At 38.9% G+C, this 19,935-nt stretch overlaps 1 protein-coding gene across 1 annotated transcript in view; it reads right to left on the reverse strand.

The window, feature by feature from the left end:
- Window positions 1-19,935, reverse strand: part of SLX4IP (SLX4 interacting protein) — a 77,413-nt gene that overhangs the window by 10,021 nt on the left and 47,457 nt on the right. Inside the window, 2 exon segments of the mRNA XM_030489228.1 lie at window positions 5,459-5,547; window positions 8,146-8,223. Of these exon segments, the coding sequence (XP_030345088.1) occupies window positions 5,459-5,547; window positions 8,146-8,223 (167 nt within the window).

Here is a 19,935-nt window from a genome sequence, read left to right on the forward strand (position 1 = left end):
AGCCTTCTCCACTCTTGACTAATTGAAGTAATTGTGTCAGATTTCATTTCATCATTTGTCCACCTCTCGGGATCATTAATGTAACAAACAGCAGACAGCTATTACACTTTTGTCATGCAGAAAATAAATCAGTCAGTTTGGAAGCTATAAGAAGAAACTAAGGCAAGTTCGGACAAATTTCACTGAGGCAATTCACAGCATTACCGCTCTCAGGTATCCTCCCTCTCCTTTTGCAGGAGGTTCCTACCCCCACTGAAGTTGGCAGAAGAGAGCACACACACGCCCCAGCTGCTCCCACCCGCAATTCAATGCACTAGCTTAAAACCCAGAGAAGTTTGGTTTGCATGAATCCACAAGACTCTGATATGCAGCAAGATGAGATGCAGGCACGCAGCCCTTTTGGCAAACTCTGCTCTAGGAGTGGTAATCTCCAAGGAGAAGAGGCAGACAGCTGGGACAAAAGGGAATACTGTAAAACTGCCATGGCTTTCTTCTTTATGACCAAGTCAAAGATGTCAGTATCATTAATTTGTGATGTAGTTTCTCAGCGAGAGCAGGCTTATGATTCAAGCTAGTTGAAAGCTAGCCTAACATTGAAAGGGAAGTCTCACCCTCACCCAACATGTGGTCCTGCCAAGCCTCTGTAGCAACACTAGCAGCCACACAGTGAGAGTCTGACCAAGGTGATCCAGCTGAAAGCTAACCATGCAAACAACAAAAAAACCCCAAACCAACCAACAAAAAACCTCACCTTGTTTTCAGAGGGGTCAAGGAACTAACCCAGCTCCCCACACATGCCAGTACTGACAGACACAAGAATGCCTGGGTAAGAGAAGGCAGGAAGGTCCGCATGTTTCAGCATCATCAGTCTTGCATCAGCTTGACCAGAACATGAAGGATGAGTAGAAAAACATGACAGAAGCATGTCAGAAGTGAAAACTCACCAAAGAGAAAAGCAGTTCTTTAGCTGTTTCACTATGTGGTATTTGAATAAAGTTCTCCTCTACCTTTTTTTCAGGAAGCAGTGAACCCTGTTCATACAGTTACCAAACTACAGCTTAATATTGTCTTCCTTTAGCTATGCTTCCTATAATGATGGAAAAGAATGAAGCATATTATCTGAAAACACATGAAAACTTGATTTTATGAAATTTAAAAGGATAATGAAATAAAAAAGCATCAAAAGGACAAGAATTACAACATTAATGTGTGTTTTGGATGTGACGTCCAAACCAGGGTAACTATCAGCTGCTACCTAAAGGGGTGGCTCCCGCTCTCTTCATCCAAATCCTGGCTATGTGCTCCTGCAACATTTTTTGTGTCACAGTTGGCAACTGTGTGGGTACAGGATGAGTTGGTTCAGTGAACTGACATGCCGGAAAACTAATCCTCCAATAAAAAACAGAGAAACCTCACAAATAAATGGTTTTCTGCTGGATCAAGTCAATGAACTAATTCATTCTCAACTGAAGAATCACTTGGTCCATTGTAACTAGAAAGGAAAGGAATATGTAGCTGGAACTAGAGGGGATGTGGACTGACCTTTTCAGTAGTAGCCCGCCATTACAGCAGTTTAACTGTGTTATTATGATATACACACACAGAGAGTTTCATGCCAAGATTAGCACTTACATAGTGTGAATTGTGCAACTGTATTTCCCAGCATTTCCTTCTTCCCCTACCCAATCTGATATCACTTAACAATAAAATAGTCTTTAAAGTATTTAAGATAACTAAGTTCCACATAAAGTCTTCTACTAATCTTTACAAATTGCTGCTAACTGAAAAAAGCTTTCATTGTACCTTCCAAGAGAGATGCTATTCCAGCAGCACACACTCTAATGTTAAGTCTCCTGTTCATTACAGCCAGGTATACGTGTTTCAATCAAAGAACCAGAAACGTCTTCCCAGCATAATCAAAATCAAATCAAATAATGCCATTTATGCTCTTAGGAGTTTTAAGGAAGAGAATTCTCTAATGTACCTGAAGTACGATACAATGACACAGATTATGAAGTCAGACACGTATGAAGAAGATGAAATAGTCTGCTTTTATTTCTCTGTTGGGGATTTAAAAATCACTGGGCCTAACATTAGCACTTTTCTCCTTGTGTAACTATGTGGGGTTTTTTGTTTGGTTGCTTTTTTAAGAGCAATATTCTGTTTGGAAAAGAATCTTTATTTTTCTATAATATTTTGTATAATAGCCAGGCTCAGTGAAAACCCTGAGATCTTTTTAATCAAGACAGGATCTCCCACTCCCCCCTTTCTTTGCTGATCTCACATGAACAGTAATTTCAAATTTCCACTTTAATACCATCATTAGCTTAACCTCCTTCGTGCTTTCCCTACAACTGCTTCCTCTCATAGGTTCCTGCATAAAGCCGATGTGGTTATCAATGAATACTCCATTGTTAGCACATTTTCAAATGCTCACAAGCCTCCAATAAGCTTTCCACCCATTTCCATTTCCACTGTTTCTTCAGATAACCCATTTCCAATTTTCCATTTTAGCTCTCTACATAATAATCTTCAAGAAAATGTCGTCATTGACAAAGATGACTAATCTCTCCAGAGCTCTTATATATTTCCCTGGGTTTCCTCTTTTGCCATGTTCCCAAAACTCTCTTCTTTTTCAAGATAAAACTATTCAAGATTACAAACACAGTTTGGCAAAACAGGAAACAATGGGTTTATGTTTAAACTTGGCATTAATCAGCAAAGCTATTCTTCCATCTTTTCCTTGAGACTTACGATTTACGTATGTATTTTCAATACCTTGCTGTATAGTTTCTTTAATGGAGATTTCCCTTCTTCCCAAATTACTATTACTGCCTGCAGGAATATTATTACAACCTGATTTTTAGGTATGACCACAGAAACACCCATTTCTAAATAGATTTTAGAAATTAGAAAATTACAAATCAGTATTTTCTTCTATTTTATTTCAGCTCTGCTCCTCAGAATTTATTAGTTCCTGCTTAATGCTAATTTGACAGAGACTGCCTAATCTACCTTTTCCATGGTCTTACAAGATGCATCACATGAGCCTTCAAATTGGTTCTCTCAGCAATTGATGCTAAGGGTTGTGCTTGTGAATATCTCAAAAGCAATCTAATGATGATCTTTGCTAAGATGAAGAACATAAGAATTTCATTTCATATCTGGCTACATCCCTTGAAACTCTTGGTTTAAGCACAGTCTATTTCAGAGATACAGAGAATAGCCTAAAAGGCAGTGAAATGGCAAAGAATAAAGTGCTGAAGATAAGTGAAGGAAGAGAATTGCAGTGACTGAAAGAAAAATGTATCAGGCTGACATAAAACTGGTTCCAAGTAATGGGAAAGCATGGCATTGAGCCTGACTAGTCCTGACAGAGCTCAGGAATGAAAGCTTGACCCAAACCATAAACCAGCATAAAAGCAGTTTAGAAAAAAAAGGGGGGAAAAAAGATTGTTAAGTCTTGACCAAGCCAATTGCAGTGACATTCAGCAACACTGAAAACTGACAAAGTCTCCATTAACATATAGTCGACGACTTTTATAAAACACAGACAGGCCCTCGAAACCAAGGGTGTGAGCTGATTAAACACTTAAAAGAACTTGCATGCAGCGTTATGAAATTATTCAAACCCAAACAACATACAGAGGAAAACAAAACATATGCCTCATTTTTAGCCCATGACAGAATACACTGGAGTATATCAACGGAAAGGTCTTCTGGGTGGTCTTTTGTGGTCTAGTTTAGAGTTCAAGCATACTCACTGCTAAATTGCAGAGAGAAAAGTCCACATGCAAGTGCAGACCCTTAGCCTTTACTTGTGGAGTGCCAAAAACTTGAAATGACCTCTCAATGGCAATTAAACACTCCCCCAAGTTTGGCAAGGTACTGAACTGGAGTATATGACAAATCCAGTACTAATGTGCTGTAGAAATTCTGGATCAACAAAACAGTCTGGAGTGGGCCCTTTAAGTTAGAGTGCTAGGAATTGAAAAGATACTCCAAAACATTTGTGGAGGGGACATTCACATCTTCTTCACATAACGGAAGATGGCTTAGGGATAACTTTATCTTATTCTCTCCTGCCAAATTACTACACTGACCATTCCAGCAGTTCTATGCACATATATTGCACCTGTAAGTAAAGCAAACTCCCAAGACTTTAGTATTGTTGAGGTTACGATCCCACCAACTTATTTTCTCTTAACATAAGAGTGCTTAAACTCCTCTTTTAAACAATCAGGAGTTTTCATAGATCAAGCTCAATTTTTGAAATAGCTAAGCTAAAGTTCATAACATTGTATTTTTCATTTGCCTTCTCCTTTTTAGACAACATCATGTGAAAGAAACTAAAGAAAACGTCTCCTCTTTTATTTGATGGAAAGATTAAAAACACCAAATGGGGAAATTGGATATCTTATAAGAGATACTTAAGCAAGAAAAAATAAAGATAATTATTTCTCAGTCAAAAAGCAGAGGCAGGATTTTCTACTTAGAGCATCTAAGTAGTTTTCAAGACAATACTGAGAAAATAATAACTTCCAAAATGGCAAAGTACTTCTAAAGCAGTTAGATATGTTCTGAGAGAGAGAAAAACATTTGCTGGGTCCTCTGACATTTAAGCATACTTACTAATCTAGGAATCAAGATCATAAAATCTGCATTTAGTATAATAAATAAAACCACCCTGCTTGATATTAAAAAAATACTAAGTTGAATGAGTAGAAGAAAAACGTTTTTTTTCCAAGGGTCAAATATACTTTAATACATTTAAGATAAACTCCTAAAATACACATAGCCCTCAGCGTGTAATTCTGACTCTTGCTGTGAGCACAGCAGAGGCTGCCTGCCCTATAGCCGGCCACCTGGGTCAGTGTGAGCACTCCTGAGACAATCAGCAGTTAACTGCAGCATAAAATTAATAAGCCTTTGACCCTGATCAAGCATTCAGGATGAAATATTCAAGTAGAATTATTTATGGTATTTAAGTACACACCAGTGCCTTTTTCTCCATAAACGTTTAGGGATTTTTCTTCCCCAGCAGGGCTAGCATTGATCCGTTTGAGTTGTTTTGCAGAACAAGTGCTAAGAGAACATATAAGAGACCCCTGGATATTCAAAACTGCCCCATTGTAAGTTTGGAAAGTAAAAAGTTAAAAGGACAAAATATAAAGGTAAAACGAGACTCTTAAGGTGCTAAAATCATACCTACCTTTCTAATACATGGTCTTTTTCTCTGAGCCTTATCTGGCTCAGAAAATGCTGAACTTCCAAAAACTCCCATTTTTGTCTGGTTTAGGCTCACTTCGGGATGTCTTTTTGAATACTTCAGCCCAACTTTAATGTGACTTTCTGGTTCCATGATGACAGTCACAAATACGTGAATACCAACATCTATCTATAAAAATTCACCTTACTACTGTAAACCAGAAAACGTATAGAACAGTTTTGTACGTACCAATACACCACTGTCACATGTCCAATCACTTGGATTAAAGTCAAGTTTACTGACACACACGATAAATCTGTCTGGAAACACACGTAGGTCTATATAAAAAGAATTGAAAAGAAGATTACAAAAATTACAGCCATATTCAAAACCACATATACTGTCAACATATACAGATGTTATTTTAGTAAACAAAATAATTGAGTTTTTAAAACACACAGTAACCCACTTTATGCACTCTACTAGTTTCTTACCTACTCTATTCAGCATCCCATCCCTCCTTTGGTTTTGCTTTTTTACACCATTACAAATAAAGAATAGAAATCAGTAAGTCAGAGTAAGTTTAGCTCCCAAGAGGATGATCATGGCTGCAAATTACTCCACCTGCACCCCTGGACAAATACATCAGACAGAACCAACAGAGAAAGCACTTAACGGTGATTTCTTTTGTGCTCTTTTGGTGATGAGTCCTTTCATCGCAAAAGCTGTAAATTATGTTTGGAATACAGCACAACATAATTCAGCCAGGATTTGGCATAAAAACTCAGTGTAAGGCTAAGTGTTTCAAACTCTGACTCCAGTGAGTTTTGAAGTCATTAAACAAATTGGTTAACTGCTACTGAATTACAGATTTTACTCAAGATCACATGGTTTGTTTTGAACACAACAAAGCTTCTAGTTACAAAGGATCAAAAATTGAAGGGTTCTCAGAACAGACCAGACAAAGCTTTATTCAGTACCTAGCAATGCTATGAAGAGAGCATAGCTGGGTATTTTATGATGTTACCTATTAGATTATTTCCAGATTACTATCTTCATATTTTCAGCTCAGATTTTTTTGCTGTTGGTTTTTGGTTTGGTTTGATTTTACAAAAAAGAGCTACTTAAAGTTTGTTACACTTCAAAGCCAAGCCATAACACCCTATTTTCTGGGACAAGAAAGAGATAAGGGATGCCAAAAAACCATCATTTTTTGCTGGAGTATCTCCTCACAACGAATTGAGTATAGGCTTGATGTGCCAGTGACGATCAGGTCATCCATATGGGTGCCTGCCTCTCTACAAGGTATTGCTGCTCCACCAACAGCCTATCTCCATTAGCATCTGACAAACCCTTCTGAGTGTGTACCAGCAGTGACTTTTCTTGAGTCATTACAATGAAAGATGGGGATGCCGAAACAGATTTGCCACTGGCTGAAAAAGCTTACACAGAGACCTGAGAAGCATCTGTATGGCACAACAGCTTGCTAAGCTACTATAACTTGATGATGAACATGAGCCTTTCATAATCCTTTCAGAAATATTAACTCTGTTAGCAAAACTGTGTCCAAGACTATTCTATCTCTGCTTGTATCCTCCTGAAAAGCCACCTGCAAAGATCTAGTACAATGACTTTCAAACTGCAAGTAGTCTACGGTCATCTTCCAAATGGGCTACAAAAGAAAAGCTGGACAACTGTTGCAAGGACTGAACATAGTATGTGGGATTCCACTAACAGCCTCATAGGTAAGTCTACTCTGGATATTGAGTGAGCATCACCGATGCAAGTATGCAATATTCTTCTTCTGTTAGGCTCAACATCTGGGTTTTCTTTGTGAAGGACTAGGTGTATCTTACAGAAAGGAAATGTTGGTGCCAAATGATTTAATTTTTTTTTAGGAGATGTGCTTATTTTTCTATTTATTAGGAGCAAAACCCAGCAAAAAAAAAAAAAAAAGCTCCTTTCCTGTAGGAACTTCATATGGAAGCAAAGTTTTGACAGCAGCATCAGAGCCTCTCTTTTTGGCAGCACTAGTAGGGCAAGTTCATTCCAGTTGGACATTTTTATTGTTAGATTTTGTAACAATCTCACTTGCTGGCTAAGAAAATGAAAGTGTCTTTAGGTATTCATTGGATTCGATTCGGAAGTTGGGAGAAGAAATTTGAGGAAGTATTTTACACCCATACTCCAATCACTTCAACCAATATGGACTTAGAAAACAACTTGTTGGCATTTGAAGAGAGATTTAAACATTTATGAATATAATGATTTCCTAGAAAAATAACAATTTTTTTTTAAATATCCGTTCAAGTATTCACTATTTTTAAGGGCACCTGATTTTGCCTTTTTTTAAATACAAAAAGGTCAACACAAAGGGCAGTGATTGTTATAGCTCCTTTTCATTGCTGGTGGCAGGACAGGCTTGATATCACTTCCTTACAGAGCATCTTGGCTTGAGAAAATATGAAGAAAAGATCTGGTCCAATGACATCACCTGTGTAAAGGTTTTATAGCACTGAGGTGAATGAAAGCCTTTTCTTGCATACACTTGTACGGTACACTTGATGTCACAAGACACTCGAGCAATAATGAAGTGATTCATACTGCAACCTCTGGTTGATTCACCCTGCAGAGACTCAGTAAAGTGCTGAGTCTCATCATACTTACAGAATATGGTGTGGCTTAGCTGATTACCCTGGGGCAAGGCATACACAAATTTAAAATTAAGCTTAAAAAAAAAGCCATCATACGTTAAGAAACTTCTCTTTTTTTGTAGGAAACATCCTCTCAAGAAAAAAAAAAGCAATCAAAACCAAGCTCTGAAAGATATTCTGATTCAGGAGACCAAAATCTGACAAAGTATTAGTTTATGTTCCCTTTTTCTTCCCTCAGAAATGCAAAATTCTAAGTAGCACTGTAAGAAACTGATTTCTTACCACGATAACGTTTCCCTACAGCACAACGGAGATTAACCCATCTCTTCATAAAGTAGGCAGTAATGTGCAAACTGTTGGCTGCAACATAAAACAAAGGGATAATAATAAGTGTGAGGGTATCTTGGGCATTCTGGTCTCAAAGTGTTGCACATCTGTGAAGGGAGGATTGAGAGAAAGCAGCAGCTCAAGAATACAAAAGAAAATGTAACTTTCAAAGAATTTTATTTAAAAAAGAAACTGCTCATCCTGAAGTCTCAAGAAATTAGGATCTGAAACAAGGGAAACATTTAAAAACATTAGTGACCACCAAGGTTCTGGTATCCAACCACAAAAATAAATTATCATCAGTAATTCAGTGCTGTCATCTGCTTAATAGCCTAGTGTCATGGTCACTAGTCCAGCAGAGTCCTATTCACTATGATGTTTTCATACATATTCTACATGAACCCTACAGATGACCATTTATTAACCGCCTTCTAGAGAAAGGTGATATGTTCAAACCTGATAGACAAAAATAAAAAAACCCACGAAATATCTTAATTATCTATAATTCAATTGAATTGAGATATGCATACGTTGAAACTCCTCAGTATCTACAAGCAGACAGAGCTAGCCTGCCTGACCCAGCAGATACCTGTAACATAGGCAGAGGCTTCTTCAGTTTCTGTTCCTGAGAACGATATGCGCACCGTAAGAAAAGAACAGAAAGGGTTATATTACAGCAAAGAGACTATTAGGCTACGGCTAAAGGAAATCAGCTTTTACTTTTGTTCTACTTAAATTCCCAAATGACCCTCAGTAAATCAGTTAGGACTTGATTCATAAAGGTATTTAGCAACCTAACTCCCACTGAAACTCAAAGAAGTTAGCATCTGTGACTCCTCCTCCACAGTCTTTCTGGATGCCTCACTAAAATGAATGACCAGAAGAGGGTTAGTGGTATTTCCCCTAACTCTGATGGGTTTTGCAAGACTTAAAATTACTGCTGCTTCCAAGACAATCAGATACCCCAGATGCAATTACCACAGAAAAGTTAGAAAATTAAGTGCTACTGTTTCTTCTAATCTAACCATTTAAAAAGAAGGAAAGCCTGTTTGTCCCAGTCTCAACTTCTACTGAGCTAGTGCCAAGGCATGCTGTATTTCCATGTATAAGCCCCAAAATGCATGTCCTCTCCTGCATAGGCTACAACCTTCCTACTTGTACAAGACCTCCTGGAGATCACCATCCAGTGCTGTTCAGCATCACCCCTCATTAAGAACTGCAGTTATTGATCACAAGAATCCCTTTGAAATTTATCAGCCATCTTTTTTCTTTCCCCTCAGGAAGATACCTAAACTTTGACTTCCCTTTCGAGATCAAGTCAAGATGTAACAAGTTGAACCATCCTTTAAAAATGATGAGCACTAGAGAAAAATTTGGATGTAATCCACGAGCTTTATTAACTGTATATTTACGAGCACAATTAAAGAAAATGACTTTTAGCTATTTCCTGTTTGGAATCCACGATTCTTTAACATTGTGAATAGGGTTAGCCAAATCAAAGAATATATAAATAAGTTATTAGCGTGATAAGAGCATCTTCCACTGTGTCCTCCGTAATGCTGAAAAAGTAACATTGCTAAAAGTACAACTTTGCAAACAAATCTTCAAAGATTTTATATATATCTCTTCAAACATTATATATAAAGAGTAAATATTAAAAGTCTTTCCACCTCCATTCGTCTGGCATATTCCAAAGGTGTTTTTCTTGAGAGGAACTTAAAATGAAAAAATGAATCTTTTGCTTTTCAATGGAAAAGCATCATCATTCATTCCTGAAGTTCTTGTATGAATCAGTGACAGGTATGTCTATTTTTCTTGCTATCCTGGTGTTCTCTGAGACGTTGAGTGTTTAATCACATCTGATTGACTAATGCCCTGAACAAAGTTTCCGATTCCTCTTAAAGCCCTTGATTCAGCTGGCTACTGTTCTCTGGAAAAGAACATCTACCTCAAATCTAACCAAATTCATACTTACATAAGAGATCAAGACACCTCTACACTGGTTTTGCAGTGTCAGCTCAAGTCTGAAGTCTTATAAAGCCTTCCCAGGGAGCTGCACCTGAGCCAATAAGCTCAGCCCAGAGGGACTAACACTAGAAAATTATTTTAGTTTCCATGACTATTTATTACTTGACTTCGCTGGAAAAGCCTGAAGAGATGATTTGCTGTTGCTTATTGCTAACTGTGAGAAAGTTTTAAGATGCATTCAAGATACCAGTATCTTGACTGTATCACACCACTATGCTCATCAAATGTTTTGAAAGCCTCTTGTATGTGACATCTGATCTAATCCATAGTCAGCTGGAGTTTGCAGAACTTCCCTCGTTTTAAAGTTGCCAGAGTTACTGCAGAACTATAAAAACTGTGATATCCTCTTCCTGCTTCCTTCAAGAGAAATATATGATCTGATTAACCATTCTGCTTCATGAACTAAGAAACTGAAAAATAAACCCCACAAGAAAACCTCACGCAACTTGCAGCTTTTTGAACTTTCTACACAGTTACTCAGCATGAGTCTTCTAAGTCTGTTCTCAGTTCCAGACTTGTCCACCATCAACACTGTTTATATACCAGCATATACTAATGTTGGCTTTGGGCAAGCTGTGGATTATGCTCCAGGGAAGACAGACACTGTATACTCAGCAAGGACTAAAAGCTGCTGCTCATGATACGTGGAAGAAGAGACCAGCTGATATGTACCAAATGCTCCATCACCAACTCCTTTTAAGCACACCATAGAAGTTTAACCTCCAGCTATATAGTGTTTTGCAGCCAGTAACGTAGTAAGAAAGTTCACAGATCTTAGGCTCAGCAAACCCAGTTGGCCCAATCTTCAAGTTTCTCTTAATCATTCAACATAGACAAAGCTGCATTTGTAGGTTATCAACACAAAAGCAGAAATAAAACTGGTGTCAGTGATTTGGAGGTCTGGTTTTCTTACTTCAAAACTCTGCACCTCAATCATCAGATCTAGGTTCCAAAACACAAACAATAAAAACCAGAACACCAAAACAACCAGAAAACTCCAAACCCAACAAAATAGAGCTTGAAACCAAACATGTGACTGAATAAAAGTGGTTCTAGAAAAGCCAGAGTTGGTTCAGCTGAAATACACATCAGTGAGCGATGCCTTTTAAGGGAATGGTAATTTGCCCTGCCTGTTATATTTCATAGTCCCACGACACCGAGAGGAAGTATCAGACACTGACTCTTTACTGTAAGACTATCCAGCAACACTCGTTTTCCAAAAGCAGTCACAAGCCAAGCTGACTTGTGCTTCCAGAAGGCTGCCAAGAAGAGGCTGTGGTACAGTGTGGAGCAGTGGGAAGCCCTCTCCCACGGCTATTAGGGACCATTCATCTGGGAGCCTGGGAAAATGCCTCTGAGGTGCTGAGTTATCTGGAGCAGCCTGGCAGGTGTTCCCTTCCCAGCACAATCTGGCACCTGCATGGCTCTGCAACTAAATTCAGGCTTCTCCAAAGCCACAGTATGAGCTTTAGAAGGCCGACTGCCCCACAAACATTTCCATATCTGACAGGCACCTATTTCTCATCACTCAGTATTTTTAGATCATCTTTTAAAAAACACCTATTTTTTCCCTCCCAGCCCAGACATTTCACATTTAGGACAGGTTGTTCTGCATTAGGACTGGCTGTATGTTTGGAAACTAACAACAAAGTAAATCATTGCAACATACAGATATTAAAAAAATATAGGAGGATGAATTCCTTCTGTTAGAATGTGAAAATAAATACATAGATGCATTAGACTTCTGAAACACCATATTGTACATTAAAAAAATCTACATTTTACTTATGGTAGATTAATTATTCCACACAGATTAAGCTGTACTGGTAATAATGTTTACAGTATAGAGAGCTTTTCATCTTCAAAGCGCTCTACAGACATATTATTACACTGCTTTTTACCAGTCATATTTCTCCACTTAAAATTATGCACCACCAAATCCAAATTTCTGATCGCTTGTAAACAAAACCCAAAAGGAACATTTTATTCCAAACCTCCTGCTAATGGCGCAGCTTTCATTCCCAAAACAAATGTTCATGTGCTCCAGAGTAGGCTGCCACTGCTACCTTGGGGGAGATTCAAACCAAATGCTGACATGCAAGTTTAAGTCCATGTCTAGGACAGACGAGGGACAGCAGGTACAAATGTCAATGCTCCCTGAGCTTTTTCAGTGTTCAGAATGGGTACAGAATTTCTGCATCATCTCAGAATATCCCTCCCCCTCAAAAGTAAACTTCGTGGTTAATGGCAACGAGCACCTTCACCCAGTGCAAATTGGTATACCCCAAACAGTGGGATCTGGAACAACTTCACCAGCTCAGGATGACATCCATTCTTTCCCCTTCTTTCCATCCCTTCTGCCTTCAGTTCAAAGAATTGTTAAATTATTTTTTAAAATTTTCATTATTTCAAGAGCTAATCACAAGCAAGTACATAAGAAAACATAAAATAAAGCCCATAAACAACAATAGAAGAAGTTTAATAACTAAGATAAACAGTCGGGCCACTAAATTTATATACAACAAGTATGGACTAAAAAATAAAGGGTGTAGTATTGAGTGAGTGAGTATTGCTGCAGGGTCTAATCTTGCAAACTCTTATACCTGCAAACAAATTCAGTGATGTAATTTGCCTCTGTCTTTTTCCAGGTGCCTTTCAGTCAGCTTAAACAAAGTATAGACGAAACCAGATTACCAACTTTTTTCACCTTACTCCTTCACAATTTTATTAGTACTAGTGCTATTTTTCTATCTGCTAAAGGTTCTGAACACAGGACAGTTGCCAACACAAAGAGGTGAGAGATCTGTCCCATCAAGGACCTGGGGACAAGATTTAGTTCCTCTCAAGGAGCAGAGGCCCTCACTGGAAGAAAGACATTAATGTCTTAATGAATCTGATCAAGACAGGATGAGATGCACATAGCAGAATCCTCTCTGCTATCAGAACACTGATAGCTGGATGTTGCACACTGTCTAAACCCTTCAGAATGCGAGCCATTAACAGTGAAACTGGACTGACCCATTCTGTGAAATCCAAGAGCAGGGTTGTAGGGCTCTCCTCTAGCAGGAGAGGTGTGGAATTCACTCCCAAATCAGACCTATACTGGCCAAACTGGATCGAGGATAAGTATTTCTTAGCCTGTTTGTCGTGGGCATGCTGGAGGAAGGAACATAGAAGTAAAGCATATACAAGATCATCTGGCTGCAACATGATATGAAGACAGGCTGACAAAATCGGGGCTGTTCAGCCTGGAGAAGAGAAGCTGCGTGGAGACCTCAGAGCAGCTTCCAGGATCTGAAGGGGGCTACAATGATGCTGGAGAGGGAATCTTCATCAGGGACTGTAGGGATAGGACAAGGAGTGATGGGTTCAAACTTAAACAGGGGAGATTTTGGTTGGATACAAGGAAGAAGTTCTCTACTGTGAGGGTGGTGAGGCACTGGAACAGGTTGCCCAAAAGAAGCGGTAAATGCTCCATCCCTGGCAGTGTTCAAGGCAAGGTTTGACAGGGCCTTGGGCGACATCGTCTAGTGTGAGGTCTCCCTGTCCATAGCAGGGGGGTGTTTGAACTAGATGATCTTAAAGTTCTTTCCAACGCAAACTATTCTATGATTCTATGATTGTACGGTAAGTGTACTTGATGGTCCAGAAAACACACCACCTCTAACAGAAAAAGACCATCTCCCCCTCACTAATACTTGAGATGGAGAGACAGGCTGATCTAAGCCTGAAAAACAGCTCTTAAGTTAGTCTCTCAATACCCACTCATAATGTATAAGCAGTAATAGCTAGCATCACCTGCTAATGCAGTCAAGCAGATAAACCAGAGCGATATATTTGATGGTCATTAGTGTACCATTATCACAGACAACTGTTTTCTAACACGAGACAAGATTTGATTTCACCCTTTTGTTCATCCGACTCAGTGACCATATTATTAACTGCATGTGATGTGCTTTAACAAACGAACTGAAAGTTATTTATAAACCCTCACTGGTTTGAACATATAAACTGTCTTGCAGAGGATGCCACGTGCCTGGACTTCTTTAACCACTGGAACGAGCACAACAAGTGACAAAGGCTGAGAAAGGCATCTGTTGCTACCAGCCAAAAAGCAGAGAGAATTGGAAAACAAACCCTGTGGTAAACGTTGACAAGTGAGCAGCAGAGACGAATCTGAAGTCTCTTCAAAGTGCCTGCATTGCCATTAAGGAGCAGCTTGGTTAAAAGCTGTCTGCTGCCACATTTGCACATCAAGCTGAGCCTCTCCTCCAACCTGGCCAGACACAGCTGTATCCAAATGGAGCAATTTCACTTACTTACATCACTGAATTCCTCACAGTGACAAAAGGAAGGTAGATTCTAGCTAAAATGAAACACAGACACTGTGATGGTGACACATTTGACTTCCAGGGCACCAGGGAACGCACAGTTGCTTTTAAAGCACATACCTCTTTCAAAAAATATGTCCTTTCAGTGTGTCTCTGGGTTTTTTTCTCCTTGAGGATACCCATGAGGTTCATAATTTTATTTTTGATGCCGTGAAATACTTGAAAGGGAGGATTTTGAATTTTACAATACGAAGCAGTCTCTTTCAGCACAAAAACTCAACCAAAATGTGGAAATGAGCTTTAGAATGTAACAGACATGACTGGTTCCTCTTACTGTTCATTAGAACAACATAACTGTGGGTGCCAATACAATGATGCTGAAAGATTTTCAAATGAAGCCGGTCAAACCCTTCACAGGTCCCCAGGCTCTATTTTTTTTCCCTGGCAATAGGAAATAACTTCTGCAAAACTTCTTCCCTGAGAGGAAACTGTTTTAACCCTATAGCTCCTACAGCTGACAAGACTTTCATCTTCAACCAAGAAGAACGTTTCTAGGCAAGGGTAGCTTAAAAAGTCAGGAATATACTGCATCACATGGCTACAAATCCTATTGGTTTGGTGAAAAAAGCCCAGCAGTCTGTAACTGGAGACATGATGGGAGAGAATGAGAGGGGTAAAAAAGCTCGTAGTAGCAGTTATCTTCAGAACTTCAGCTGGCATGAACATGAAAAGGTTTGGTGTCCTTGTCCATGGCAAAGGAGTTGGAACTAGATGATCTTTAGGGTCCCTTCCAACTCAAACCATTCCATGATTCTATGATTCAAAGCTGATCTTGACATATGGCAGCAATACCTGTTCTTGTCTCCTGTTAGGATAGCCTGGTGGAGCCAAGAGGTAGATGTTGACGGTCATGAGTCCTCTTTTCCTTTCTTCTACCCTATCATCTAGAGGACACTTCAAAAGAAAGTAAGTTCTAAGAGACATGTGGACTTGAACCAGCACGTTTTTCTCACTGAACAAAGCAAGCTGTGCCAAAGGTTCACAGGTTTTTGTCTTTTCACACAACAGGCTCTTGTTAGGTTTGTAACAGCTCAGAATATAAGGAAATTCTGGAGCATAACAAATAGGTGGAAAGTCACCACAATGGAGTCTTCTGTATTTTCTCTTTTGAAACGCTGGCAAATAGTCTGTAATTAGGTCAGTTGATGAAAGGCTCTATTGCCAAATAAGTCTCAATCTCTTTCTGCTCTCACAAGCTCTGATGCAAAGAGGACACCAAAAAGACAAAGAACAACCCATGACTGTGATCATCGGATCAGTGCCACTCAGCTCTAACAGTGAAGCAGGTGCCAGTTGTGGTGCAAAGAGCTGGAGACTGACCGCAAAATCATAGATCACAGAATAGTTTGGCTTTGAAGAGACCTTAAATATCATGTAGTACCAACCCCCTTGATATGAGCTGCTACAAATCATTTGTAACTGCTCATTTTAGCTTGCTCAAGAGTGCAGTGTTATAAGGGACCACCAACATTATGGAGCTCAGTATCTTGCAGTTTCTGGCATCAGTGTGACAGATGCTAAGTGTAAAAAAAAAAAAACATACAGAGAACATCCTCTTTTTCAATATTAAGTAACAACTTTGAGGTCTTTTACACAAAAGGCCAAAACCCAGGAGCCTGTCTTTTGTCAAGGGAAGACAACTGAAAAGAGCAGACAGGCACTGCCCATATCCTATGACCCACATGCATGCAAAAAGAAGAAAACTGCTCTCCCTGAACTACTTACACAGGGAAAGTATCAACCACTTTTCTTCAGGAATTGGCCTCCATCTCTCTCTGGCCAGATTTCTGTAAAGCCTTATACAAATTATCCAAATACAAATAAACCCACAAAAATGTTTGCAATTTAAAAAGTTGTATTTTCTCTCTACCTTTGTCATATGATAATGAAACTCCAGAACAAAAGAACAAAGGCAAGTATTATTGTGTAATATGGCAACACGGAAAGTTTAAAAGACATTCCTATTCATATTTAACTATGAAATTACACCCACAATTACTTCCAGTTAAAAAGAAAACAGAAAGAACTTCAATGTTCAACACATATCTGTTATGATTTTGTTTTTCCTTAAGTTGTAATGACGATCTTTGTTTTTCTTGGACTGCTGGGGATAGTTCAGGGACTTTTATATTGAGACTTTCAGGGAATGCAAGGGTTAAAGATGTGTAAAACAGATTTTCTCACAGTTTAAAGAGAGCAAAACAACACATTTAGGAAACCAGACAGCTAAAAGGTCAAAACGTTACACTTCCAGGTCACACTTCTGGTTGCAATTAAGTAAATTCCTCTAAACATTTCTAGGGAAATCATATTTCTTTTAGGTTTTATTTCAAATCCCTATTCTTTCTTGCTTAGATTGTAACCAAAACAATATTGCTCTCTTTAGAAACATTTAATAAAGAGTACTTACTTCTTTTTTTTTAAAGGAATCTGACGTTTTAGCTCAGAATAAAATTCAAATCCTTATTTTTTCCATCTTATTTAATATACAGTTGAGCTAATTAAAACAGGCAAAAGGAGCTATCAAACCTGGTTGATTTTAAATATAGTCTTTCTTTTCCCCTCAGAAATCATATTTCCCTTTTCATCCATGTTCATGATCTGTATTTAATAGGGTTTGGTTCAGATTTTCTGGGGTTTTTTACTAAATCTAGCTATTTTTCCCCTCCCATGCAGTTATACAAAAACCCCTCAAACCTATGATTCTGACAATGATCCTGATGCCAAATGCTTATATGCCTGCTAAAACATATCACAGAATCATAGAATGGTTTGGGTTGGAAAGGACCTTAAGATCATCCAGTTCCAACCCCCTGCCATGGGCAGGGACACCTCACACTAGACCATGTCACCCAAGGCTCTGTCCAACCTGGCCTTGAACACTGCCAGGGATGCAGCATTTACCACTTCTTTGGGCAACTTGTTCCAATGCCTCACCACCTTCATGACTTCCATCACTGCTCAGCAAGACCACTCAGGTCTAAAAACACAGAATCTCTGCCCCAGTATAAGATTTTCAGAGATCTTTCTTCAGATGTCCCAAACACAGAGCCACCACAGCTGCACACAAACAGCATGTTCTGCACGTGGACACCAAGCACTACAGGAATGCAGTGTGTGTGTTTTGTAATGCACAACCTGGTATGCACCTGAACACCACAACCCACTATGTATGTTAGCAAGTAATATATGCAATCATAGGTACCCAAGCTGAAAAAATTAAATCCTAAAGGCATACCATACCTTATAGAAGACTTAGCCAAACACAAAAGATACAACCAGATTCAGACATTATTTGCAAACACTTTACTTCAGCAGAATGCATGAATTATGTTAAGCTGCCCTCACTACTTTATCCTGCTCTAGTGGAAGTGTCCCTGTCCATGGCAGGGGGTTGGAACTAGATGATCTTTAAAGTCTCTTCCAAGCCAAACCCATCTATGATCTGTAGCACATTCCAGGCAGCACAGACTTTGTGTTATCCCACAGACATATTTGTAAAGGTCAGACAGCTAAAGCAAGTCAGGTTGATCACACTGACCGAGTAATTTCTTCTCTGGTATTTTAGACATTCCAACACAAGGAATCTGAGCATTCGACAGACCACAGAATCTATAAAATGCTTCTAGCAAAAATCCTATTTGCCATGTTCACGAAGGATGGGAGAAGATAATTCAAAGTCCAGCTTACTCTTCAGAAGATCTCAACTGAAACAGTGAGCACACAAAACCCCCCTCCAAACCTATTCCAGCTGTGCCCAGTGCTACTGTCCATAGAAGCTGTACACTGACACTCTATCCTCTGCATTCTCGCTTTCAAGTAACTCCAGAACCTTTACAAAGCTTTACGGAGCACACAAAAAACCCCAGTACCTTCAAGAGGAACACGTGTTACAAAGAAGAATCAGATAGTCAAATAAGAAATGGTAAGTGCTTAGGGACAGATTTTCAAAATCACTCCGTATGGATTCCAAAAACGTTGAATTTCCAGTTGGGACAAACAGATGCTCAGGGCTCTTTGGCTCTTTCAGCAGGTAGCTGTGTGTTTCACTGGCCTAGATGAGAGTCACTTTGATATTCTGGAGTATCAAATCAGAACTGAAAGGTAGGGTTCATCTTGCCTAACTTGCAACATCTGCATCAAACTAATATCCCAAACCTCATTTTTAACTGCTAGAGGTTACTTGCCTATTAACTTCCAGCCAGCTTTGATAAACTGAAAATGAGGCATAATTCCAGTCTGTAAATACACACAATTAATGGATACTGACTTTTTTGCCTAACTATATAATGAAAACTCTAAAGATAGACTTTAAATTTGCCTAACAGAAAAATTACTATGCAGAAACACTTGGATGCTATAGAAAGACCTTTATAGCTTATATAGGTGTGTAAGATAGTAGCTGTCAACCTTTGTGCATTCATGCATGTGTAAAAAACACCTTTTTTTTTGGTACATACACATACTTAAGAGTAATTTTCGTGGTGGTGGTTTTTTTTTCTATTCATCCAATGAAATATGGAAACAAGAGAAAAATGATGGAAACAAGATGGAAGCAAAAGAAAGAACCAGAATCAATGAAGGCAGGTGATAATTAAAGGTTAGAGGTCAAAGCTTTTTCAAAACCAACACCAAATTCTTTCTTTTCACAAAAATACACGAAGCTAAACAGCTCTCCTGTTGTCCTTAATAAATGATAGATACTTCTTTTCCAAACAACATTAACTATATAAAACACTTTATTAAGTACATCTTTAAAATAAATACACTATTTCATTTCCTCTCCAAGACCATAAACAACTTCACATGGGAGCTGCAGCTAGGAAAGAAGTGAGGAGAATGCATTCAACCCACCTGGTGCTGCAGCTGTGAAAGTCCCATCTAAGATAGGGGTAGCAATTGCTAAAGTCTCTGCAAATATCAGTGTAGTAACAGGAAAAGTAGATCCTTCAATCTAGAAAGTGCAGAACTTTCTCTGACAATCTCTGGAACACATTGACTCTCTCTGACATACTCAGTTTTCAGTTTACAGTGCAGGTTTTCTTTCACAAAAGCACGATGATAAGCAAGGTCACACTGGGTAAGACCAAAGGTCCATATAGCTGAATGCCTTGCATCTAAGAGTCACTATAAATGGCTTTAAGGGGAGACTAAATACAAAAGCAAAGCACATGTGGTTATTTTCCCAGTATTCTCCCAGACTCCAAGCACTCTCAACTCTGGCATTTTTTGAACCAAAAGAGATTTGTGAATCCTGTATCCTCCCTGGATTACTCTCCCATGTTTCTTGTGGACTCAGTGTAAGCTTTTAGCATACCCAAGATCC

The sequence above is a fragment of the Strigops habroptila genome, chromosome 6 (assembly GCF_004027225.2).
Source record: "Strigops habroptila isolate Jane chromosome 6, bStrHab1.2.pri, whole genome shotgun sequence".
NCBI lineage: Eukaryota > Metazoa > Chordata > Aves > Psittaciformes > Psittacidae > Strigops > Strigops habroptila.